Source organism: Pollicipes pollicipes, unplaced genomic scaffold (genome assembly GCF_011947565.3).
Source record: "Pollicipes pollicipes isolate AB1234 unplaced genomic scaffold, Ppol_2.1 Scaffold_4295;HRSCAF=5057_pilon_pilon_pilon, whole genome shotgun sequence".
Taxonomy (NCBI): domain Eukaryota; kingdom Metazoa; phylum Arthropoda; class Thecostraca; order Pollicipedomorpha; family Pollicipedidae; genus Pollicipes; species Pollicipes pollicipes.
The window spans coordinates 4402128-4422257 of record NW_023596461.1 but is presented as its reverse complement, the minus strand read 5'-3'; the positions used below and the strand labels follow the sequence as shown (position 1 = coordinate 4422257).

Below are 20130 nucleotides of genomic sequence, written 5' to 3'. Positions count from 1 at the left end.
CAGAGGCCGTTCAGTGAAGGCTGTCGTTCGAAGGCCTCTGTATGTGCGCCGGGTACGCTGTTCTCGCAGCTGGCGGCCCCACCCACGTCGGTTGGAGTCCAGGCGCATGGCCGTCCGTTTTGCAGTGTCCGTTTCTTGAAAGCAGCCATGTAGGAGCAAAATGACCATCGCAGTCGGCGTGCCCTTACACACCAATTAACAGCAAGAGAAGTCAGAGGCGCCTCCCAGCCTTCTGGTTACTACCGGCGAGGCCAACTCTTAGTTCGTTGTCTCTTCTCGCTGCACTCCCACTGACCGTTACACGAGTGCCTGAGTATCATTGTATTCTCTTCACCACTTCCCTATCGCAGTGGACTCGTCACTGAGAACGGGTTCTGGGCATTGTCTTCCGACACATTCAATACGTAAGGTGCACAGGCACGATCACATGTGATAACGCGGTATACCCCGGGAGCTCCCCACACACCAGCCACAGCACAATGTACCAAACGTGCACCACTTCCAGCACGCCTCCGCCCTCTCCCCTCCGGCGGCTATATGAATTTGTGTCTCTGCACCCTGTACAAGCCGTCCCCTATGCGCTACTCGGAGAGGTTTGTGAGCACTTCCAGACGCCGCGAAGCGCCGTGCGGCTTAGTTTGGCAAGGCGGCGAGATCTTGGCACGTGGTGACAGGCCACCGGCGGCGACCTGCCCGGGCGGGTCGTGACGCACCTCTGCGCCGGCCGCCGGGCAGACGCTGCGCGTGCGCGCCCGCCGCGCTATCCGCGGCGAGACGCGGCCCGCTCGCAAGCGCGCTACCGGTACGCACCGCACGTGTCTTCCGTGAAGTGATATCATATCACCGCCGTCATCATTATCACTCGCTATCACACGGCCAGCCAGTACACTCGTCCCCGTTACAGGGTCTCCTAGAAGCCACGAGACAATCCCCGACTTGGCATGACAACGTACTCCAACATACGATAGCATTCATGTCCGTCTTTTCCCACCCCGAGCTGACCCGGGAGGGTGACCAACCTCACACCCGTCTCCCAGCCGATGGTGATAACGGACGTGACCCCCCGAGCTTCGCTGACCAGCGGCGGCGCCGGCCGACTGCTCACTCCTGGAACGCCTGCTGGAAGCCGGTCAGACAGCGGCAGCCGCAGCCGGTGGGGCAGAGCTGCTGGTCGCGGAACCACTGCAGCATGTGCTGCAGGTGGCCACCGTGGCCGCACAGCAGGCAGAACGACGACATGCCTGTCGCAGGGCGCCGGCAGCTGGTCAGACGCCAGAGCGCAGGCCGGCTGGCCGGCCCCTGCTGGTCGCAGGGCACGCCGCAACACGGCACACACACGCGCGCTCACGTGCAGGCGCCACAGTCAGGCGTAGCTGGTGAGGTGATACGACAAACACACCGGCACAGAAAGGCACCGGAGGTATCCCAAGAGTCGACGAGAATGTCAGCAGTGCTTCAACGATTCAGCCAGCGATGCGAAATTCACGAGCTCTCTGACGGCCACATGTCATACTCCACTTCACGCATCACACTTCCATCACGGACCGGCCAGCTGGCGACGTGGCTGCTCACCTCGGACGGAGACGTGGCAGATGATGCACGTGACGGCGCAGCGCCGGCACAGCTGACACTCGGAGCCGGCGAAGCAGCGGCCGCAGCGGGCGCACTCGGTGCGCACCTCCAGGCCCGAGTGCGCCACCGGCACCGTGCTCACATACTTCAGCACCTGACACCGGGCGGCGGTCCGGCGTCATACGCGTGCGGCGGGCGGGCGGCGCCGACAGTCCGCACTCTAACGCGCCGACGGACTCGCCGCTCCGGCATTCGGAGCCGATGAACGAACGCACTCGGATCCAGCGCAGCAGGGTTTGGTTCTCTTATCGGTGGGTGTTGCAAATGTCTGCTTATTTTACAGCTTTGCTGGTGCCGTGCGACTGCGTGCGTGACCAGTGTATGGGGCCCAGGGCCAGCCAATGTCAATACACTTGAGTTCCAGATCTATGTATGAAAGCGAATGGCGTATGCGGAACCTAAGCAAACATCGCGATAGCTGCCGGAATATTAAAATTACTAAAAAATGATGAGTCGTAAAAAAGCCAAATGACAAAAACAGATTCGTCCCCCAGCTGGGGATACCGGTGCTCTAAGTGGCGCTCAGCTGTAAAGAGCACCCACTCAGGACCCTGGAGATTCAGCTGATCCCCAGCAACTGAAACAGAGCAGCACGGCTGCGGCACCGCGTCGACGGCGACGCTCACCTGGGCCCTATGGATGTGCAGCTGCCATTTGTACAGAATGTCGGCGTAGATCTTCTTATAGCGGTCGAACTCGCACTGACGGGCCTGGGTCCAGCATCCTGCCGGCGCGGTCCGGCATGTCACAGGCGGCTGTCTCCCTCTCCCCCGCCCCCCCCCCTCCCTCCCTCCCTCCCTCCCTCCCTCCCTCTGGTATGCATGGCCCCGGGAGGGATAGCGGTGGTGGCATGGTCAATACGTTCCCGAGCGGGGGATTTGACCGCCGGAGGTTTTTACAGAATAATTTCTGAACGGGGCAGTGTTGCGGTGCCAAACTTTGCCTAATTATAGGCAATTGAATAGCGTATCTTTCAGTACATAAAATAATCAGGTCGTGGCTCTCTGCGAAGGCCATTTGGAGGGAACTATTCAATCTGATGCGACAACGGGGCGTTAGACGAAGCTATGCATATTAACGATAGTTTTTTATGCAATAAAACGGTTGAAATGTCTTACAGCAACTCCCACCGACCTAATGTCAGGTATGAAGATCACACAGAGGTCAAAACCAACCTGAATTGCCACTGAAGAGCTTGCACTATGGGGTAGTTTCGGATGCTCATTTCGAAGTTATTAATAACAGGGATCGCAAGGTACATCTTCCACGAGGTTCTTGGAGGCCAGAGAAGGTCAGTGATCTGTAATGACCCAGTTCAAAAATTTGTTCACCAGAACATAACGCCTAGCGTAATCTTTGACGCTTATTCAACCGCAAACATCCAAATCGTGTAGGATTTTGGTTGCCACGACCCTGTAAAAGCCAGCACAGATACTTTACTTAGAACGGGTATCTAGGCTCAAGGCAGTCGCATGAGGAGGTCTGGTGGCACTTCGGACACCATTCTGGAGTTTGACCTCATATGACCTTATCTGGCCAGTTCATAACCTAGAACCTCAAATTTGGACACACACAGATCAGTGAGTTCACATACAAGCTAATCCACCGTGCGAATTTTGTGTCTCTAGCTTTCTTAGTTTTTGAGATGTCAGGGGGTCAAAATGACCGCCACCCGAGCGAAGGGCATTCAACCGGCCACCCGGGCGCGTGTTAAGCTGCGCGTTTGGGAGAACAGAAATACCGGGTTAGATTCCTCGCGGTACTCGCCCCCCTGCCAGGGTGAGAGGCATGCATCGCCATACAGCCTCAGCAGCTGAGAGTCTCGTAAAGCCCCAACGGCGCCGGCGAGCGTCGTCGTCCGCTGCGGCGGCGGGGCCGCGCCGAGACGCGACGGAGGCGGTGACCGGTAGCGACACCGGTAGCGACACCGGTAGCGACACCGCTCAGCCGTCGGTGCCGTGCAACAGGCGGACTCGAAACGCCCGGAGTCCAGTGACACCAGTGACAGTGTCATCAGTGACACAGCGACACCAGTGGCGCAGTGACACCAGTGACACAGCGACGGCTACAGCGCAGTAGGACGGACAGGGATATATTTCTGGACAGAAAACATACATTTTACAAGTCTAGGTACTCCAGGATGGTAATAACTCCGTCACTGGGTGCGTTACCGGGACTTAAAGCCCGGGCCATTCCATCTGTGTTGCTTTTTTGGCGGAGGAGGGGGGGGGGAGGGCACAGAAAAATCGTCGCCTCCATCAAGAGGTCATGCAAGATCCCGCCCCTCTCTCCACTGGTGGCATTTCATCCCGTCTTAGGACTCTCACAGGCTGTGCTGGTCCGACGGGGCCCAAGATTCCAAGATCGACTTGAGCGAAGTAGCCGCCGTTCAGCAGTAATCCCGCGTGACCCCGCCGACTTGGGCGGACAGGACCAGAAGCCACCCGCAGCTGTTCGCGTGCGAGCGAGAAGAGCGGTACCAACCGGCCGATGTTCTCGCACGGGCAAGGAGGACCCACCCACAGCGTCTGTTCTCGTCCGGTAAGCGGGAAGCGCTACCCACCACCGGCTGTTCTCATGCGCGAGGGGACAAGCGCCACCTGTCTGCAGTTGTTTTCCTTCGGGTGGGAAGGATCGCCACCCACCTGCAATTGTTCTAGTATGGGGAGTACCGCCACCCACCTGCAGTTGTTCTCGTGCCGGGGAGTACCGTCCACCCACCTGCAGTTGTTCTCGTGCGGGGGAGTACCGTCACCCACCTGCGGTTGTTCTCATGCGGGGAGTACCGCCACCCACCTGCAGTTGTTCTCGTGCTGGACGCGCTCCTCAAGGGCGGCCGGATCGGGCGTCGCCAGCCGACTCTCGTCCAGCACGTCCGACCAGGAGTTGCTGCGGTTCTGGCGCGACACGGCCACGCCCAGGCCCTCGAGCGTCGGGTGACGGCGCGTGTCGGTCGGGTGCACGGTGTGGTACGGCGACTCGCCCGGCTGCCGGCGGCTGGCGCGGTCAACCCGGCCGCACGGCACGGCACGACACGACACGACACGGCACGGCACGTTGCGGCCCAGCACGGTACGGCACGGTGCGCCCCAGCATGGTACGGCACGGCATGGCGCGGCACGACCCAGCACGGCACGGCACGGACGGGGCGAACACGGAGCCGACACGGCAGTAAGGACGACGGTAGAAGGACGCCCAACGCGAGGTTCCAAGGCTGAAATGTGAATGTGGCGCTCTGCGCTATGGTGTGTGATGTACGTATCTCCAATGAGGTAAGGTCTTTCTTGTCCAGCTAAAATATTTCACAGTAGTCAGCTACCTCTACGTAGATTCTACCCGTTCATGGTGTCAGGTTCCTACGAGACAGGAGCACGAGACTGGTACTGGGATGGACAGATACTGCCAAGAGCTTATCGAGCTACGTGCTCAGCACGACCCAGACGTCTGGAGCCAGACGCAAGCCACGGATACACCAACAGCGCACCAGAAAAACTGGAGACCGACTGAGCACACAAAGCGAAAGCTTCGTAGTTGAACGATGCTGAACAGTACGTCATGTTTTTCGCTTGGACTGGAAAAGCTGTACGATTGCATACACACGCCAAGCATATAAAAACCCTCATGGTGTTCATCTCACCCAGCGATAACTTAAGCACGGTGCTGATGTGAGTTTGTTAACATTCCCCACGCCAGTTAGTTCCAGTTCGGCACCGGCCGCCGGCGACCACACACTCCACTAAACGCTCGACACTCAGTGGGTCCAGTCTGATAGTGGCATGATGCAAAACCAAACAAAACTCGCGCAAACGCAAACGGCTCAAGGCTAGCGCATCCAATCCTGGGCGAACGAAACCGAACGGCCGACGCCTGCTCGGGCTGCGAGTCTGCGCGTGTCAGCCGGGCCCACCCAGCGTGACCTCACGACAGGGCGTTTCTCGGTCCGGACGGGCCGCGGCCGGGCTGGCAGGCATGTACGTACGAGTAGGTTGGGACAACGCTCTACCGTCTACAACACTCATCTAGGGCGGCGGCCATGCAGTTATTCCCGGGAGGGCTGGGGAGGTCGGTATGTACAACCGGGTTCGAGGCACGGCGTTACCTTTTTCAACAGACCCAGCTGAAACACAGGAGACTGGTTACCGAGCTGGCCGCCTGGGCAGCCGCGGCGGCACCAGCCCCGCGCCGCCGCCGCGCGCTGACACGGCGCCGCTAACACTCGCTGCCTAAGGATGGCTCTCGTTCTAGAGTGCAATAGAGGCCACACCAGAGGCAGCCACTGCAAGGGTACTCTCTCTCTCTCCGTTCGGATTGTCGTTGAGCCAAGACCAAACGCATTCACGTATGAGCGCCCAGTGCAATCACGTGAAACGGCAATGCCTCGGTCCAAGACAATCGATGCAAGTATGGCTGGCGTTACATGACTGTCAGATAAAAAAGACACTGGAACGATGCAGCCGACATGGACCAATGACGGGGCTCATATCACTTGCGCGAATGACGTTTAGAGGATGACAACGTAATACTTTGCTCGACCAAGAAGTGAGCACGGACTCATAGCCAGTGCACATTTTGGGCACGACACCACCCGAATCACCGGCTTATAAACAAACATAGTGTTCTACGCTCATGACATAGTTTGTCAATCACCAACAGCGGTCAGAGCAGCTAGCAGGCACATCCCGGCCGCCAGCTGCGCGGCTAGAGCGGCAGGTCTGGCCGGCAAGCAGCGGGCCAACTACCACGGTCGGGTGCGAACAAAACAGAAGCAATCCAAGCAATCCGCCACCCCTTCCGCTGTATTAGCGCGTGGAAGGTGGTTTCAAAGCCAGTTTTCTCTAAAACACTGTGTAGAAGAGCGTCAACTGAGTGTCTCCTTTCAACGCGCAGACTGCTATCCTTAGGTCGCGGTGAACAATTGGAAATGCGATATGAGCACACCTTCAACTGATACTTTTCGTAGGGAGGTGCCAGAACGTTTGAAACGTGCCTTCCAATTTCCATGGCGGGACCACTGTCCCACAGTACCGATTCAAGACTATGTTCAACACAATGCAATGTCCCGCGCTCAGACAGCGAGATGGCAACACATGACAGCGCTGTTTGACATGACACGTGCTTCATCTACCACTCAGTGCTACCAACCCGGCCACCAGCAACGACACACTTCCCGAAAGCAATCGCGCGATAGGCTCCAACACATTTCCCTCGAATAATGCAGCTCTAAAATGCCAACGAATGCAAATTGTATGATTGCGACCAACCGCGCCTGTGAGAACATCAACTCAGGCCCGCACTGTTGCAGTAGCAATCGAGTATAAAGCGTCAGCTCCGTTCGGAGGAGTTTTGTTGACGCTACAAAACATTTAGAGGCCGGACCAATACAAATATAAAACTGCAAGCAACTCGAACGCATCGTCCAATAGGAACGTTTAGAAACACTATTTGATCGGTAGACTATCGTGCATACAAGAGACTAAGTTCTAATCGCACCAAAAATATAGGGAAGCGAAGTGAAACGAAAGAAAAAACAAACCAAGGTGCATCTCAGCGTCTTTGATCAGCATCTAGGGCCACGCAGTACTGCCTTCGGTATGTTGCCATTTGGAGCTTATATCCAAGTAATCCATTACGGCCTCATCCCTTGTTGGCCGAGATGAGAGCTCGCAAGAGCCGGCAGGGCCCATCCGACTACATTGAACCCTGTCGCCATTGCGACAGACTGCACACTCCAACTGAGACCCAAACTCGAGCCGCCGCAGGGCAGTCCGTTGGATCAACACCTAGTCTACTACGCAAAGACGACCGCCTGTCGCTACCGACCTACGACGACGCGGCAGGTCCCGCCTAATGAGCACACGCGACGGCCCGACGGCGTGAGCAAGAGGGGCCGCTGCGGCCGCGACGAGCCAGCGTCAGCGGGGGAGCAGATCGGGCAGGGCGGACGCGGGCGCGGGGGCGGGGGCAGGCTGCATGCCGGGGCGCCGGGGGCCAGCGTGCGGACGGACGGGACGGGACCAGACGCCACACAGGCAGCCAGCACAGTCGGCGGACGCCGCGCGCCTACCTTCATCCACCACTTGTTGGGAACGGGCAGCTGGGGAAGAGACCACGCGGTTGATCGGGACCCACCGGTCCAACACAGCCGGTCGGTTTGACAGGCGACAGTAGGCGAGCGGCACCCGAAGACCGGTGCCAAACACGATCAGCACGGCCAGCACTTAGGCCTGCACCATCCGCGCTACAGAACATCAGCTCCTCCGACGCTTATCGGGAACTTTTGAGTGGGCTGTGATGGTGACTCCCAGGCTCTGGCCTACCTTTCTTTCGACCCGAAGGTCAAAGAAATTCACCCTAACCTCATGATCTCCTCGCCACACAACTCCTCCTCCCCGCCAGCGGACTTAAGTGACATCCGGTCGAATTTCTCTATCAGCGCACCACTGGATGTCTCGTGAACGTCAAGGTTGATACACCAATGACAATGGCGGTTACAACTTCGGTTAACACTCAACGCATCAACGCAATAAACACACACACACACACACACACGCACGCACGCACGCACGCACGCACGCACGCACGCACGCACGCATATATATATATATATATATATATATATATATATATATATATATATATATATATATATATATATATATATATATATATATATATATATATATATATATATATATACGCATATATACGCATGCACGCACGCACGCACGTATGTATAGATCATATCATACATATATATATATATATATATATATATATATATATATATATATATATATATATATATATAAATGCGCACGCACGCATATATAGATATATAGATATAGATATATCTATCTATCTATCTATCTATCTATCTATCTATCTATCTATCTATCGATCTATCGATCTATCTATCTATCTATCTATCTATCTATCTATCTATCTATCTATCTATCTATCTATATATATATATATATATCTATCTATCTATATATATATATATATATATATATATATATATATATATATACACAATTACACCCGGACCACCAGCCTCTTGAACGCACTACATCCGAACACAGCTGTACAACAGTGACATAGCAATACTGTTACTTTACGGCCGTGTCCGAAGCCCCCTGCACGACAATATACACAGTGGCGGGCCCACCCGCAGCAGAACCGGACAGCAATGCCTTGAGTGGTCCCCGGCCGCCGGGCAGCCGCGGCGTCGCGCGCTGCCCGCCCCGCCACTCACGCTGCTGTTCTCCAGTTGGGAGGCGGCCTGGTGCAGGCTGGAGACCGGCTGTTCCGTCTTGGTGCCCAGCACGCAACAGATCATGGCCACCGTCTGTACGTCACGCGCGCGCAGATAGTGCGCGATCCTGCCGGCGGACGCGGCGGCCGACTGTCAGACGCGGTGGCCGACTGTCAGGCGCGGTGGCCGACTGTCAGGCGCGGTGACCGACTGTCAGGCGCAGTGGGCGACTATCAGGCGCGGTGGGCGACTGTCAGGTGAGGTGGCCGACTGTCAGGTGAGGTGGCCGACTGTCAGGCGCGGTGACCGACTGTCAGGCGCAAAGGGCGACTATCAGGCGCGGTAGGCGACTGTCAGGTGAGGTGGCCGACTGTCAGGTGAGGTGGCCGACTGTCAGGCGCGGTGACCGACTGTCAGGCGCTGAGCGACTGTCAGGTGAGGTGACCGACTGTCAGGTGAGGTGACCGACTGTCAGGTGAAGTGGCCGACTGTCAGACGCAGTGGGCGACTGTCAGGCGCAGTGGGCGACTGTCAGGTGAGGTGACCGACTGTCAGGTGAGGTGGCCGACTGTCAGGTGAGGTGACCGACTGTCATGTGGGTGGCCGACTGTCAGGTGAAGTGGCCGACTGTCAGACGCAGTGGGCGACTGTTAGACGCAGTGGGCGACTATCAGGTGAGGTGGCCGACTGTCAGGTGAGGTGGCCGACTGTCAGGTGAGGTGACCGACTGTCAGGTGAGGTGGCCGACTGTCAGGTGAAGTGGCCGACTGTCAGGCGCAGTGGGCGACTGTCAGGCGCAGTGGGCGATTGTCAGACGCAGTGGGCGACTGTTAGACGCAGTGGGCGACTGTCAGGTGCGGTGGGCGACTGTCAGGCGTTGACCGGGACGGCCACGCATGGTTTTCATCACCCTCGAACAAGAATGGTGCCATACGACCATACCGGGACATCGTCACCCATGCGGTACACTTCGCAAAGCGCAGGGGTCGCTGAAGTGAGATATCGGGCTTGGTTTCCCTCCAGTCCACCTTGCTCTTTGAGTTCACGAGGCCACTAGGCAAACAGTGTGCCTCATCAGCAAGCCAGAGACCGTAAATGAAGTCTGGTCGCTGCTGGAGGCAGTCAGCGAACCAGTGACACGTCGACATCCGTTTCCCCATGCCTTGAGTTCAAGGTCATGGAACACGCCTGTGTGGTATAACGGGTGTAGTTTGACTTCTTTCCACAATCCTGAATAATCTATTTCTGCACAGCTCGAGGTCTTGACGGCGACGGCGTAGTGATTTTGTTGAGCTCCGTGTGACTGACACCAGGACGACGGTGATGGTGGCTGGGTTTTTGTGTTTTTTGAAGATTTTATGAAGAATTATTTGAAGGTTGATTTTGATTTCCCAGTGAGTAGCCTTGCCCGGGAATAATGATCAGAATGTACACCGTTCTAGGCACTCTGAATTCCCGTTTCTAATAATAAATTGCATGTTTAGGGGCATCGCGTCTTTTAACACTAAAACTGCATACAAACTTCAGGCGGGTCCATTGGAAAGATATGGTTGTTCTATTTCGTAAACACCAAATGTGTTTACCTGACCGTCACACCCCATTTCAATCCAGCGTTAACTCCAGTAATAATGATCGTTTCTTGAAAAGGATATTGTGGCTCGTGTATTGAATGTGAATTACTGCGTGAAGGAAACACGTCTTGTTATACGTGTATACTTCAGGAAAGTGAGCGCCACACCTTGGGAAACATCCTGCTCTTGTCTGTAAAAAGACCTTAAGACTTAAGCCACTGACTGTGGTGATTGCGGATATTTTCAAAGTCTGCAACTGAAAAGATGTTGCTTATCTCAATGTTGGCTGCAGTGCTAAGACACACGTAAAGACGAAGACAGACGTAAAGTGACCTGCATCGTCAGATCATCCAATGATGTGAGCGCTACAAGGCTCATAAATCGCAGAGTGCGTAACAAATTGACAGGCAGGCAGTTCCATCACACGTTTTTTAAGATGGTTTTAGCAGTCCTGAACACTAGTCAAACAGGGCATACGTATTATGAGACATCATCGTAACACAGCGAGACAGAGGCAGACAGACAACACCTGTGGACGAACAGGTACACTCGAACCCGGTCCGGTCGACATCGCACCACGCGCAGAGCGCGGCGCCCGCTGCGTCACTGACAGTGTGAAGGAGCGCCACAGCGGGGTACGCTCTGACCGGCGGCGCGGCACCGCTGCCGGGGGTCAGCCCGACAGCGGCTGGCGGAGCTCAACCGGGAGCCGCACCGCACGCCCAGACAAGAGGTCGGCCTGGAGCGGGCATCCGGCCCGGCGGCGGTGACGGCGGCACTCACACAGAGTCGACGAGGTTGCGGCCGAACGGGTGCTGCGCCCAGGGCCGGCCGGCGTTCGGGTCCGGGCTGGGCGCCACCAGCGCCGGGGCGCCCACCACACCGATCAGGTTCCAGATCTGTCAAACACAGGCGGGCGTCTGTGGCCAGGCTGTCAAAACCGGCAGCTGTATGTGGTCAGGCAGCCACACACCCGCAGCCGTCTGTGGTCAGGCAGTCACACACCGGCAGCCGTCTGTGGTCAGGCTGCCACACACCAGCAGCCGTCTGTGGTCAGGCAGCCACACACCGGCAGCCGTCTGTGGTCAGGCTGCCACACACCGGCAGCCGTATGTGGTCAGGCAGCCACACACCAGCAGCAGTCTGTGGTCAGGCTGCCACACACCGGCAGCCGTCTGTGGTCAGGCAGCCACACACCGGCAGCTGTCTGTGGTCAGGCTGCCACACACCGGCAGCCATATGTGGTCAGGCAGCCACACACCGGCAGCCGTATGTGGTCAGGCTGCCACACACCAGCAGCCGTATGTGGGCAGACCGTCACACACCAGCAGCAGTCTGTGGTCAGGCTCCGACACACCAGCAGCCGTCTGTGGTCAGGCAGCCACACACCGGCAGCCGTCTGTGGTCAGGCTGACGGCGACCCGATCCCATGTCACCATTATACGTGACTGACTCTACCCCACCACTAAATGATCCTCCACATCACAGCGACACTATCAACCAGTCCTGCCCCTCAAGCCATTCATTGACGGTCTAAATATAGGATAACTGCTAATGGCACGAAATTACGCATGCATATTATTTCGAGTTCCGTGGCGAGACATGGCTTTTACCAACTATTCCAAATAACCAAAAAGACGTTTATCTTATCATACTAAACGCGTGGGTGACTAGGAACTTTATGAACTGACCTATCCACAAATAACAAGAGGAATCCAAAGTGAGCTCCTGCTGGCAGCCTCGCCCGTGGGCGGCGGTACCACTTACCTTCTCCAGATCCTTTCTGCCGACGGAGGCAGCCAGGTCCGCATTGGCGGCGCAGACCGCGCCGAAATCGGGGCCGCTCAGGCTGGCGACAGGTGCCGAACGTCAGCGCTCGACAGCGCGCACCGCACAGAACACAGGACCACGCAGAACCCAACGCCAGCTCGACTGCGCACACCGGACAGAAAACAGGACCGCGCAGAACAGAACGCAAGCGCTCGACCGCGCACACCGCACAGAACACAGGACCGCGCAGAACCGAACGCCAGCTCGACTGCGCACACTGGACAGAAAACAGGACCGCGCAGAACCGAACGCCAGCTCGACTGCGCACACCGGACAGAAAACAGGACCGCGCAGAACAGAACGCAAGCGCTCGACCGCGCACACCGCACAGAACACAGAACCGCGCAGAACAAAATGTCAGCGCTCGACTGTGCATACTGCACAGAACACAGGACCGCGCAGAACGGAATGTCAGCGCTCGACTGTGCATACTGCGCAGAACACAGGACCGCGCAGAACGGAATGTCAGCGCTCGACTGTGCATACTGCGCAGAACACAGGACCGCGCAGAACGGAATGTCAGCGCTCGACTGTGCATACTGCGCAGAACACAGGACCGCGCAGAACGGAATGTCAGCGCTCGACTGTGCATACTGCGCAGAACACAGGACCGCGCAGAACGGAATGTCAGCGCTCGACTGTGCATACTGCGCAGAACACAGGACCGCGCAGAACGGAATGTCAGCGCTCGACTGTGCATACTGCGCAGAACACAGGACCGCGCAGAACGGAATGTCAGCGCTCGACTGTGCATACTGCGCAGAACACAGGACCGCGCAGAACGGAATGTCAGCGCTCGACTGTGCATACTGCGCAGAACACAGGACCGCGCAGAACGGAATGTCAGCGCTCGACTGTGCATACTGCGCAGAACACAGGACCGCGCAGAACGGAATGTCAGCGCTCGACTGTGCATACTGCGCAGAACACAGGACCGCGCAGAACGGAATGTCAGCGCTCGACTGTGCATACTGCGCAGAACACAGGACCGCGCAGAACGGAATGTCAGCGCTCGACTGTGCATACTGCGCAGAACACAGGACCGCGCAGAACGGAATGTCAGCGCTCGACTGTGCATACTGCGCAGAACACAGGACCGCGCAGAACGGAATGTCAGCGCTCGACTGTGCATACTGCGCAGAACACAGGACCGCGCAGAACCGGACGTCAGCGCGACCGTGCCGGCCACGCATTTGACGCTGCCTAAGCAAGCGCCGACATACCAGCCGAAACGCCCGACGAAGTGACAGCGAGTTCAGCCGCCGGTAGCTGGACAGCGGGAGGGGGGGAGTAACTCGACCGCCACGTTGGGAGCCTCGGCACGCCGCCCCATCCCCCTCCCCCCCGGCGCCGGCCACTCACACGTATCGCTCCGCCAGCTCCCTGTTGAGCAGCGACAGGCGACTGACGTCGTAGCAGAGCACCAGGTTGCTGTGGTGACGGTGGTGGCGCTGCCGCTGGCGCTCCTCGCCGTACGCCTTGTTCCGCCGGCCCAGCGACGACGAGCCGGTGCGCTGCGCCGGCGGAGAGGACCGGCCAGGTCAGGAGTGGTGATCGAGGGGCTAACGAGGTCGTGGGGCAGCGACACAGAGACCGACGAGGTCAGGAGGCGGCGACCCAAGGACCGACGAGGTCAGGGGCGGCGACCCAAGGGCCGACCAGGTCAGGGACAGTGACCCAGGGACCGACCAGATTAGGGGCGGCGACCGAGGGGCCAGCAAGGTCAGGACGGCGGCCCAGGGGCTAACGAGGCCGTGGGAGGCGGCATAGAGACCGAGGAGGTCAGGGGGCGGCGACCCGGGGGCTGTCTGCGAGATCAGGTACAGGCGACCCAGGGGCCAACGAGGTCATGGACGGCGGCCCAGGGGCTAACGAGGCCGTGGGAGGCGGTACAGAGACCGAGGAGGTCGTGGGGTGGCACCCCAAGGATCGACGCCGCCCGCCCGCCCCAGTACGCGAGGGGCAGGCGGACAAGTGCACGGGTGGCAGCCGGGCAGACCTGTGCAGTGAGAGGGGCTCCGCCTGGCTTCAACGAGGCGGGGTACACGAGTCCATGGCAGTCGGACAGACACGGTGAGGGGTTCCGCGCTAGTACAGGAAGGCAGAGCCAACCACTCAGCTGCCGAGAAACACCACAAGCGCACCGAAATCTAAACCACTTCGTAGCGAGGACGCCGCTTCGAGCTACTGCCGCTCATTGCCGTGGTCACCTAACGCAGCCACGGCGCGGGGCGACAGCACCAGGAAGCGCCGCTCCCCACGCGGGGAACGGCGGGGAGCGCCGCCACTCACCCCATCCTTGGCGTAGAGGGCGCCGTCGGCGCCGGTCGGGCTGCGCGAGAGCGCCGGGAACAGCAGCGGCGAGCCGCCCAGCATGGACAGCCCCATCGGGCCCTGCGCGTAGTTGATGAGGTACGCGTCCAGGGCGGAGAGCGAGCGGGGCGTGACGCTGTCGCCGCGGGACGACAGCTTCATGAAGGCCGGACAGGCGAACACCACCAGCGCGCCTGCCGAGCGCGCCGCACCGTCACGTCACGGCAGGTCAGCGCGTGACGGGCAGCGGTGAACGCAGGCCGTACGCCAGGCGTCCGATGCGTCACGAATCGTCTTCACACCGCGCTCGTTCACCACGCACACATGGGAAGACTTTGATTGGCAGCCACCAATGAAAACCGCATTTGCGTGGCGATGTCATCGTGCATGGGATTTCAAGGCATGAACAATCATATATGTGTATATATATATATATATATATATATATATATATATATATATATATATATCGGTTGCAAGCATGGTGCTGCGCTGCGATGCAGCCGTTGCGTCTGCGTTATCTTGGTCACAACAAGGGCAGCAAGATCCAGGCACGCACTAGACGGCCGTCAGTTCGCTTTCGACACGACTCAGACCCACCGTTTCCGCAGAATCTGGCGCCGGAGGTGCGCGGGAAGGCGACGTTGACGTCCTTGAAGCTTCCGTACGGACTGGCCGAGGAAAATAGGGCCACATTGGACGCCTGGAAGAGGCCTTCCGGCGTCATCTGCCGTCCAACGCAGCCATGGCCGCGCAGAAAGGAGAACCATCTCTGAACCTGACACGACGACAACGCAAGGACGGCGGCACTGCAGTCATAATTTGATAAATAATGCCAGAAAAAACATAGCTTCGCGAAGAGATGAAGTTTCGGACCACTCGCGCGCGCCACCAGGACGCCAGCGCACGCAGGTACTGAGGCGCGCGCCACCAGGACGCCAGCGTCTGCCGGAGCGCGCCGGGCCCCGCCTACCTGATAGGGCGGCGGCGCCGTCTCCTCCTGGCGCTCCATCAGCCGCTGCAGGCTGCCGGCCAGGTTGCGCAGGCAGGGCTCCAGACAGGAGCGGTTCCTCTTGACGTGCTGCTCGGCCGTCAGCTCCCAGGCCTTGCGCACCTCCTGGCGGCCGGCCTGGCTCAGCCGGGTGCCCTCCAGGAAGCGCACCTCCGGCTGCCGGCTCGGGTAGCTGGGCGGGAAGGTGACCAGCAGGCAGGCGCTCAGTGTACCGCACACCACCGACACGTGGCACGCGCGCTCCTCGGCGTTCAGCTGCCGAGAGAGGCGGACCAGGTCAGGCACAGGTCAGGCCGCACACCACCGACACGTGGCACGCGCGCTCCTCGGCGTTCAGCTGCCGAGAGGAGGGCCCGGTCAGGCGATGGGCCGGGCAGCCAGCCACCGCCGCCGGCACCAATGCTTCTCAGCGGGTACGTACCCACGACTGGCCAAGTCACATCGAGACCGATTTGAGGGTGCTGTCCAGAATGGTGTAGACGGACCTCCCCACATAAACACTGATTCATGTATGCTGTTCATGAAAGGCGTGGATCGGTCTCTCTAGGTCGGGAGGGCTTCATATACGCTGTTCATGATAAATGTGGATGGGCCTCCCTCTCATTACCAGCGTGCCGTCCTCCTCGGCTGCCAGCATAACATACCCCCCCCCCCCCCCCCGGGACTCTTCGACCCGGGCCGACAGCGGTCTCTCCGTTCGCGCACCTTCTCGATGCGCACGTTGTCAATGTTCTTGTTGATCATGCGGAACTCCTGCTCGAGCGTGCGCGGCTGGCTGGGCGTGGCCGGCGGGTCCTCGCTGGTGGCGCGGCGAATACGGGGCGCCGCGCGTGCCGGCGAGTACAGCGGCGAGGCGGGCCCGCTGGCGGCGCCGCTCTCGGCCGCCGACTGCTCCCGCGAGCCGGGCGTGTCCAGGCAGCTGGTCTCCATACCTAGGGGCGGCGCGGGCGGGTCAAAACGGCGAACCGGGCGTGTCCAGACACCTGGTCTCCATACCTGGGGAGCGGCACGGCCGGGTCAAAACGGCGAGCCGGGCGTGTCCAGACAGCTGGTCTCCATACCTGGGGAGCGGCACGGCCGGGTCAAAACGGCGCGCGGCACGGGCAGATCAAAACGGCGCGCGACACCGGGCGAGTCGTACACGGCGCTGGCCGGGCCGAGCCGTGCAAGACGCGGGTCAACCCGAGCCATGCGAGACGCGGGCCAACCCGAGCCGTGCGGGACGTGGACCAACCCGAGCCGTGCAAGGCGCGGGTCAACTCGAGCCATGCGAGACGCGGGCCAACCCGAGCCGTGCAAGACGCGGGTCAACCCGATCCATGCGAGACGCGGGTCCACCCGAGCCGTGCAAGACGCGGACCAAGCCCAGCCGTGCGAGACGCGGGTCCACCCGAGCCGTGCAAGACGCGGGCCAACCCGAGCCGTGCGAGACAAGGGCTAAGCCGGGCCGTGCAAGGTGAGGGCCAAGCCAGGTAAGACAACCAGCAAGTCGCTCGTGACGGGGGAGGTCTTCCACGCCGTGGTGAGGTACGTACCATCGGTGGTGGGGGAGGCGGCGTGCTCGCCTTCCGCACCGTTGGAGGCCGTGTCGTGGCCGCACGCCTGCAGCAAGTCAGCCTTGAGCGGCCACAGGCGCAGAGTCTGGTCACGGCACCACGTGACCAGCTCGTACTCGCTCTCGTCTGAGAGAGAGAGAGGTTCACCGTCAATCCGTGCGGCCAGGGCACGCCGGCGGTTCGCGTTATCGTCGCTGCCGCGTGCACCCGACGCTTTAAGCCGCGCTCTCAACGTTGACAGCTAACGTTGAGAGCGCGGCCTAAAGTCCTGTCAGCTGACTTAAGACGGCTGTCGGCTAAAGACGACTGTCAGCAGTCCAGTTCGCGGCGTCTTACGTCGCTCGGCTCAGCGGCAGCACAGTTCCGCTGATGCCGAAAATGTGGCCAGAAGCAAGCTTTCGCCCCTGCAAGCGGCGCCACAACCCTATCACTCGGCAGTCGACCGCCGGACACAGGGCAAAGGCGAAGCACACGGCGCGCGAGCCTCCATCCCTCCCGGGCGGCGTGGCCGTCCTCGGCCGGCGACCTCCACCGCCGCTGCGTGGCGAGAGGCGCCGCGGCCGGGTACCTCGCGCGCGGGCCGGCTCCCGGCAGCGCCAGTCGAAGTCGAACACGACGTCCGAGTGGCCGGCGAAGGTGTGCACTGGCGAGCCGAAGCTGGCCGTGTTCCAGAGCCACAGGCAGTAGTTGTCGCCGCGCCGCAGCTGCGGTACTGCCTCAGTCACCAGGCCGCAGCCGAACGGCTGTCGGATACACGGGGGACGCCATCATGACGCACACGTGACGTCACCAGGCGGCGGCCGCACGGCTGCCGGATACACGGAGGACGCCATCATGACGCATACGTGACGTCACCAGGAGGCGGCCGGACGGCTGCCGGGCACACGAAGACGCCGTAATGACGCACACGTGACGTCACCACGCCACGGCCGAACGGCTGCCGAACACACGAAGGATGCCGTTACGACGCACATGTGACGTCACCACGCCACAGCCGGACGGCTGCTGGACACAGACGCACACGTGACGTCACCGGGCGGCGGTCGAACAGCTGCCAGAAACTAAGACAAATCGCTGTGGAGTTAACAGGGAGCACAGAAAAGCACGTGGGCGTCAACAACGCACGGGACACCCATGCCAGTGTTGCAACCAAGACACTCGTGCCCGCAGACAAACGCCACTGCAATGTCGACCGTGCATGACGTGCGAGCCGACACTGTACGACGCGGACGGAACAAAAACGCCGCATCACTGCCCTCTCCCCCCACCACTAATGCGTGTCGGACAGATCCAAGCCGGCGGACAGCGAGCACGTACCGTGTACCGGGCGCGCCACACGGGGTCCTTGGCCTTGGGCATGCTGACGATGTTGCGCGGGTTGGTGACGTCGATGAACTTGACGTACATGTCCTGGCTGGCAGTCACTAGCTGGCACTCCTGGGGGACAGCCAGCGCTGCAGGTCAGCCAAGGACACGGCCCAGGGCGACGGCGACGGCTCAGGAGGCGACGGCGGCCGCGCCGCGCACAATGTCATCAGCGGCGCAACAGAGGCAAACGCCGCCGCCGCCGGCCGATCGGACCGCGACGCGGTGTGTGTAAACGACATGGCGACGTCACCCAGGCATCCACAACCCACATCGGAGAGCAGGGCGCCGCGGTTCGCCCCCGACGACTGGATATGGCGCTGCGACGGGTGCCGCCACTCACGCAGTAGCGACACCAGATCTAATCAGCAATGCCGGTCGGGCGCGCGCTGCCTCACTCGCCTCGCCGGCCCACGCCGTCACGCAGCGCCGCCGCGGTGCGCGGCGGGAGGCGCGGCGGCCGCCCAGGCAGGCGACCCGCCGCCGATGGCGGCTGTGGGTGGCGCCGCCAGGCCGGAGCGACCCGCCGCCGGGCCGGAGCGCCCACTGCCGGGAGCCTCACCACGGTCGGCGACCAATCGAGGCCGTGGATCTTGGCCGTGTGGGCCGAGATGTAGCGCTCCGGAATGCTGAGCTTGCGCCGGTCCCACACGCGGATGTCGCCCTCGTGCGAGCTGGCCAGCGTCTGGCTCGATATCCGGTTCCATTTGACCTGACCATGAGGGGAGGGAAGGGAGTGTCAGGGCCGACACCGTGGTGCGCGATCAAAGACGCTGACCGAGCCTAAGTTGGCTCGGCTGGCTCGGCTCGCGGTTCGCCACCAGCGCGGACCAATCGCCGGCTGGGCCCCAGCCTCCGGCCGCCGCCGGGTCGGCTCCCTCACCTGGCAGGCGCTCTCCACGGAGCGCATGGCGGCGGCCGGGCGGCGCGGCTCGCGCACGTCCCAGATGTGCACGTTGGCGTCCACGCTGCAGGTGGCCAGCAGCGGCTCGCTCCAGTGCCAGTCGAGGTCGGTGATGCTGCGCCGGTGCGACTGCAGCTTCGCCGTGTCGCGCAGGTCGGCGCCGTCGCAACGGAACACCACCACCTGGGTGTTGTACTGCGGCGGGCGGAGGACGGCGATCAGGGGCCAGCAGTGGGCCGGCAGTGGGGCCGCCCTGGCCCAGCGGTGACACGCTTGGTGGGGGCGGACTTTGGTCCGTGGTCAACCCCACACGTGCTGATCGCCGCCAGTGATGGCAGTCACCACACACTATATATATATATATATATATATATATATATATATATATATATATATATATATATATATATATATATATATATGTATGTATGTATGTATGTATGTATGTATCAACCGATGTGCACCAGCGAGTGACAGAGCGGCGACGAGCGCCGGTGGCGGGCGGCACGGATGAACACTGACGGCACCCGGCGCCGACGGCCGGCGACGGGGGTGGTCACTGACCGCGACAGCGACGTCGGCTCCGATCTGGCCGGCGGCTCTGCTCCAGGCCGCCACGCCGGCGTCGTACTTGCTCTGCCAGCTGACGGAGCGCAGCGGCTGGCCCGGCTGCTGCAGGTCCACCATGACCA

General features: G+C 60.1%; 1 protein-coding gene across 1 annotated transcript; it reads right to left on the bottom strand.

Annotated features, from left to right (window-relative positions):
• Positions 1-306: 306 nt before the first annotated feature.
• On the bottom strand, positions 307-20125 carry LOC119096549 (GATOR complex protein WDR59). Its single transcript, XM_037219455.1, has 20 exons — positions 20003-20125; positions 19418-19633; positions 19097-19246; positions 18487-18606; positions 17738-17912; positions 17149-17295; positions 16319-16545; positions 15575-15868; positions 15202-15304; positions 14581-14795; positions 13978-14096; positions 13651-13719; positions 12226-12307; positions 11242-11273; positions 8888-9014; positions 4429-4619; positions 3396-3403; positions 2259-2356; positions 1573-1726; positions 307-1241 (listed from the first exon to the last, which is right to left on the bottom strand). Exons 1-20 carry the CDS (start codon positions 20123-20125, stop codon positions 1102-1104), a joined length of 2790 nt encoding a protein of 929 aa, XP_037075350.1. The 3' UTR covers positions 307-1101.
• Between the last annotated feature and the right edge of the window lie 5 nt (positions 20126-20130).

Coding starts and splice junctions, on each gene's coding strand:
- LOC119096549 (XM_037219455.1), bottom strand. CDS start 20,125: ATGGTGGACCTGCAGCAGCCGGGCCAGCCGCTGCGCTCCGTCAGCTGG. Junction 16,546..17,148: donor CGCCTCCCCCACCACCGATG/GTACGTACCTCA, acceptor CGCCGCCCCTAG/GTATGGAGACCAGCTGCCTG. Junction 4,620..8,887: donor CCCAACTGGAGAACAGCAGC/GTGAGTGGCGGG, acceptor AGCCGCCGGCAG/CCGGGCGAGTCGCCGTACCA.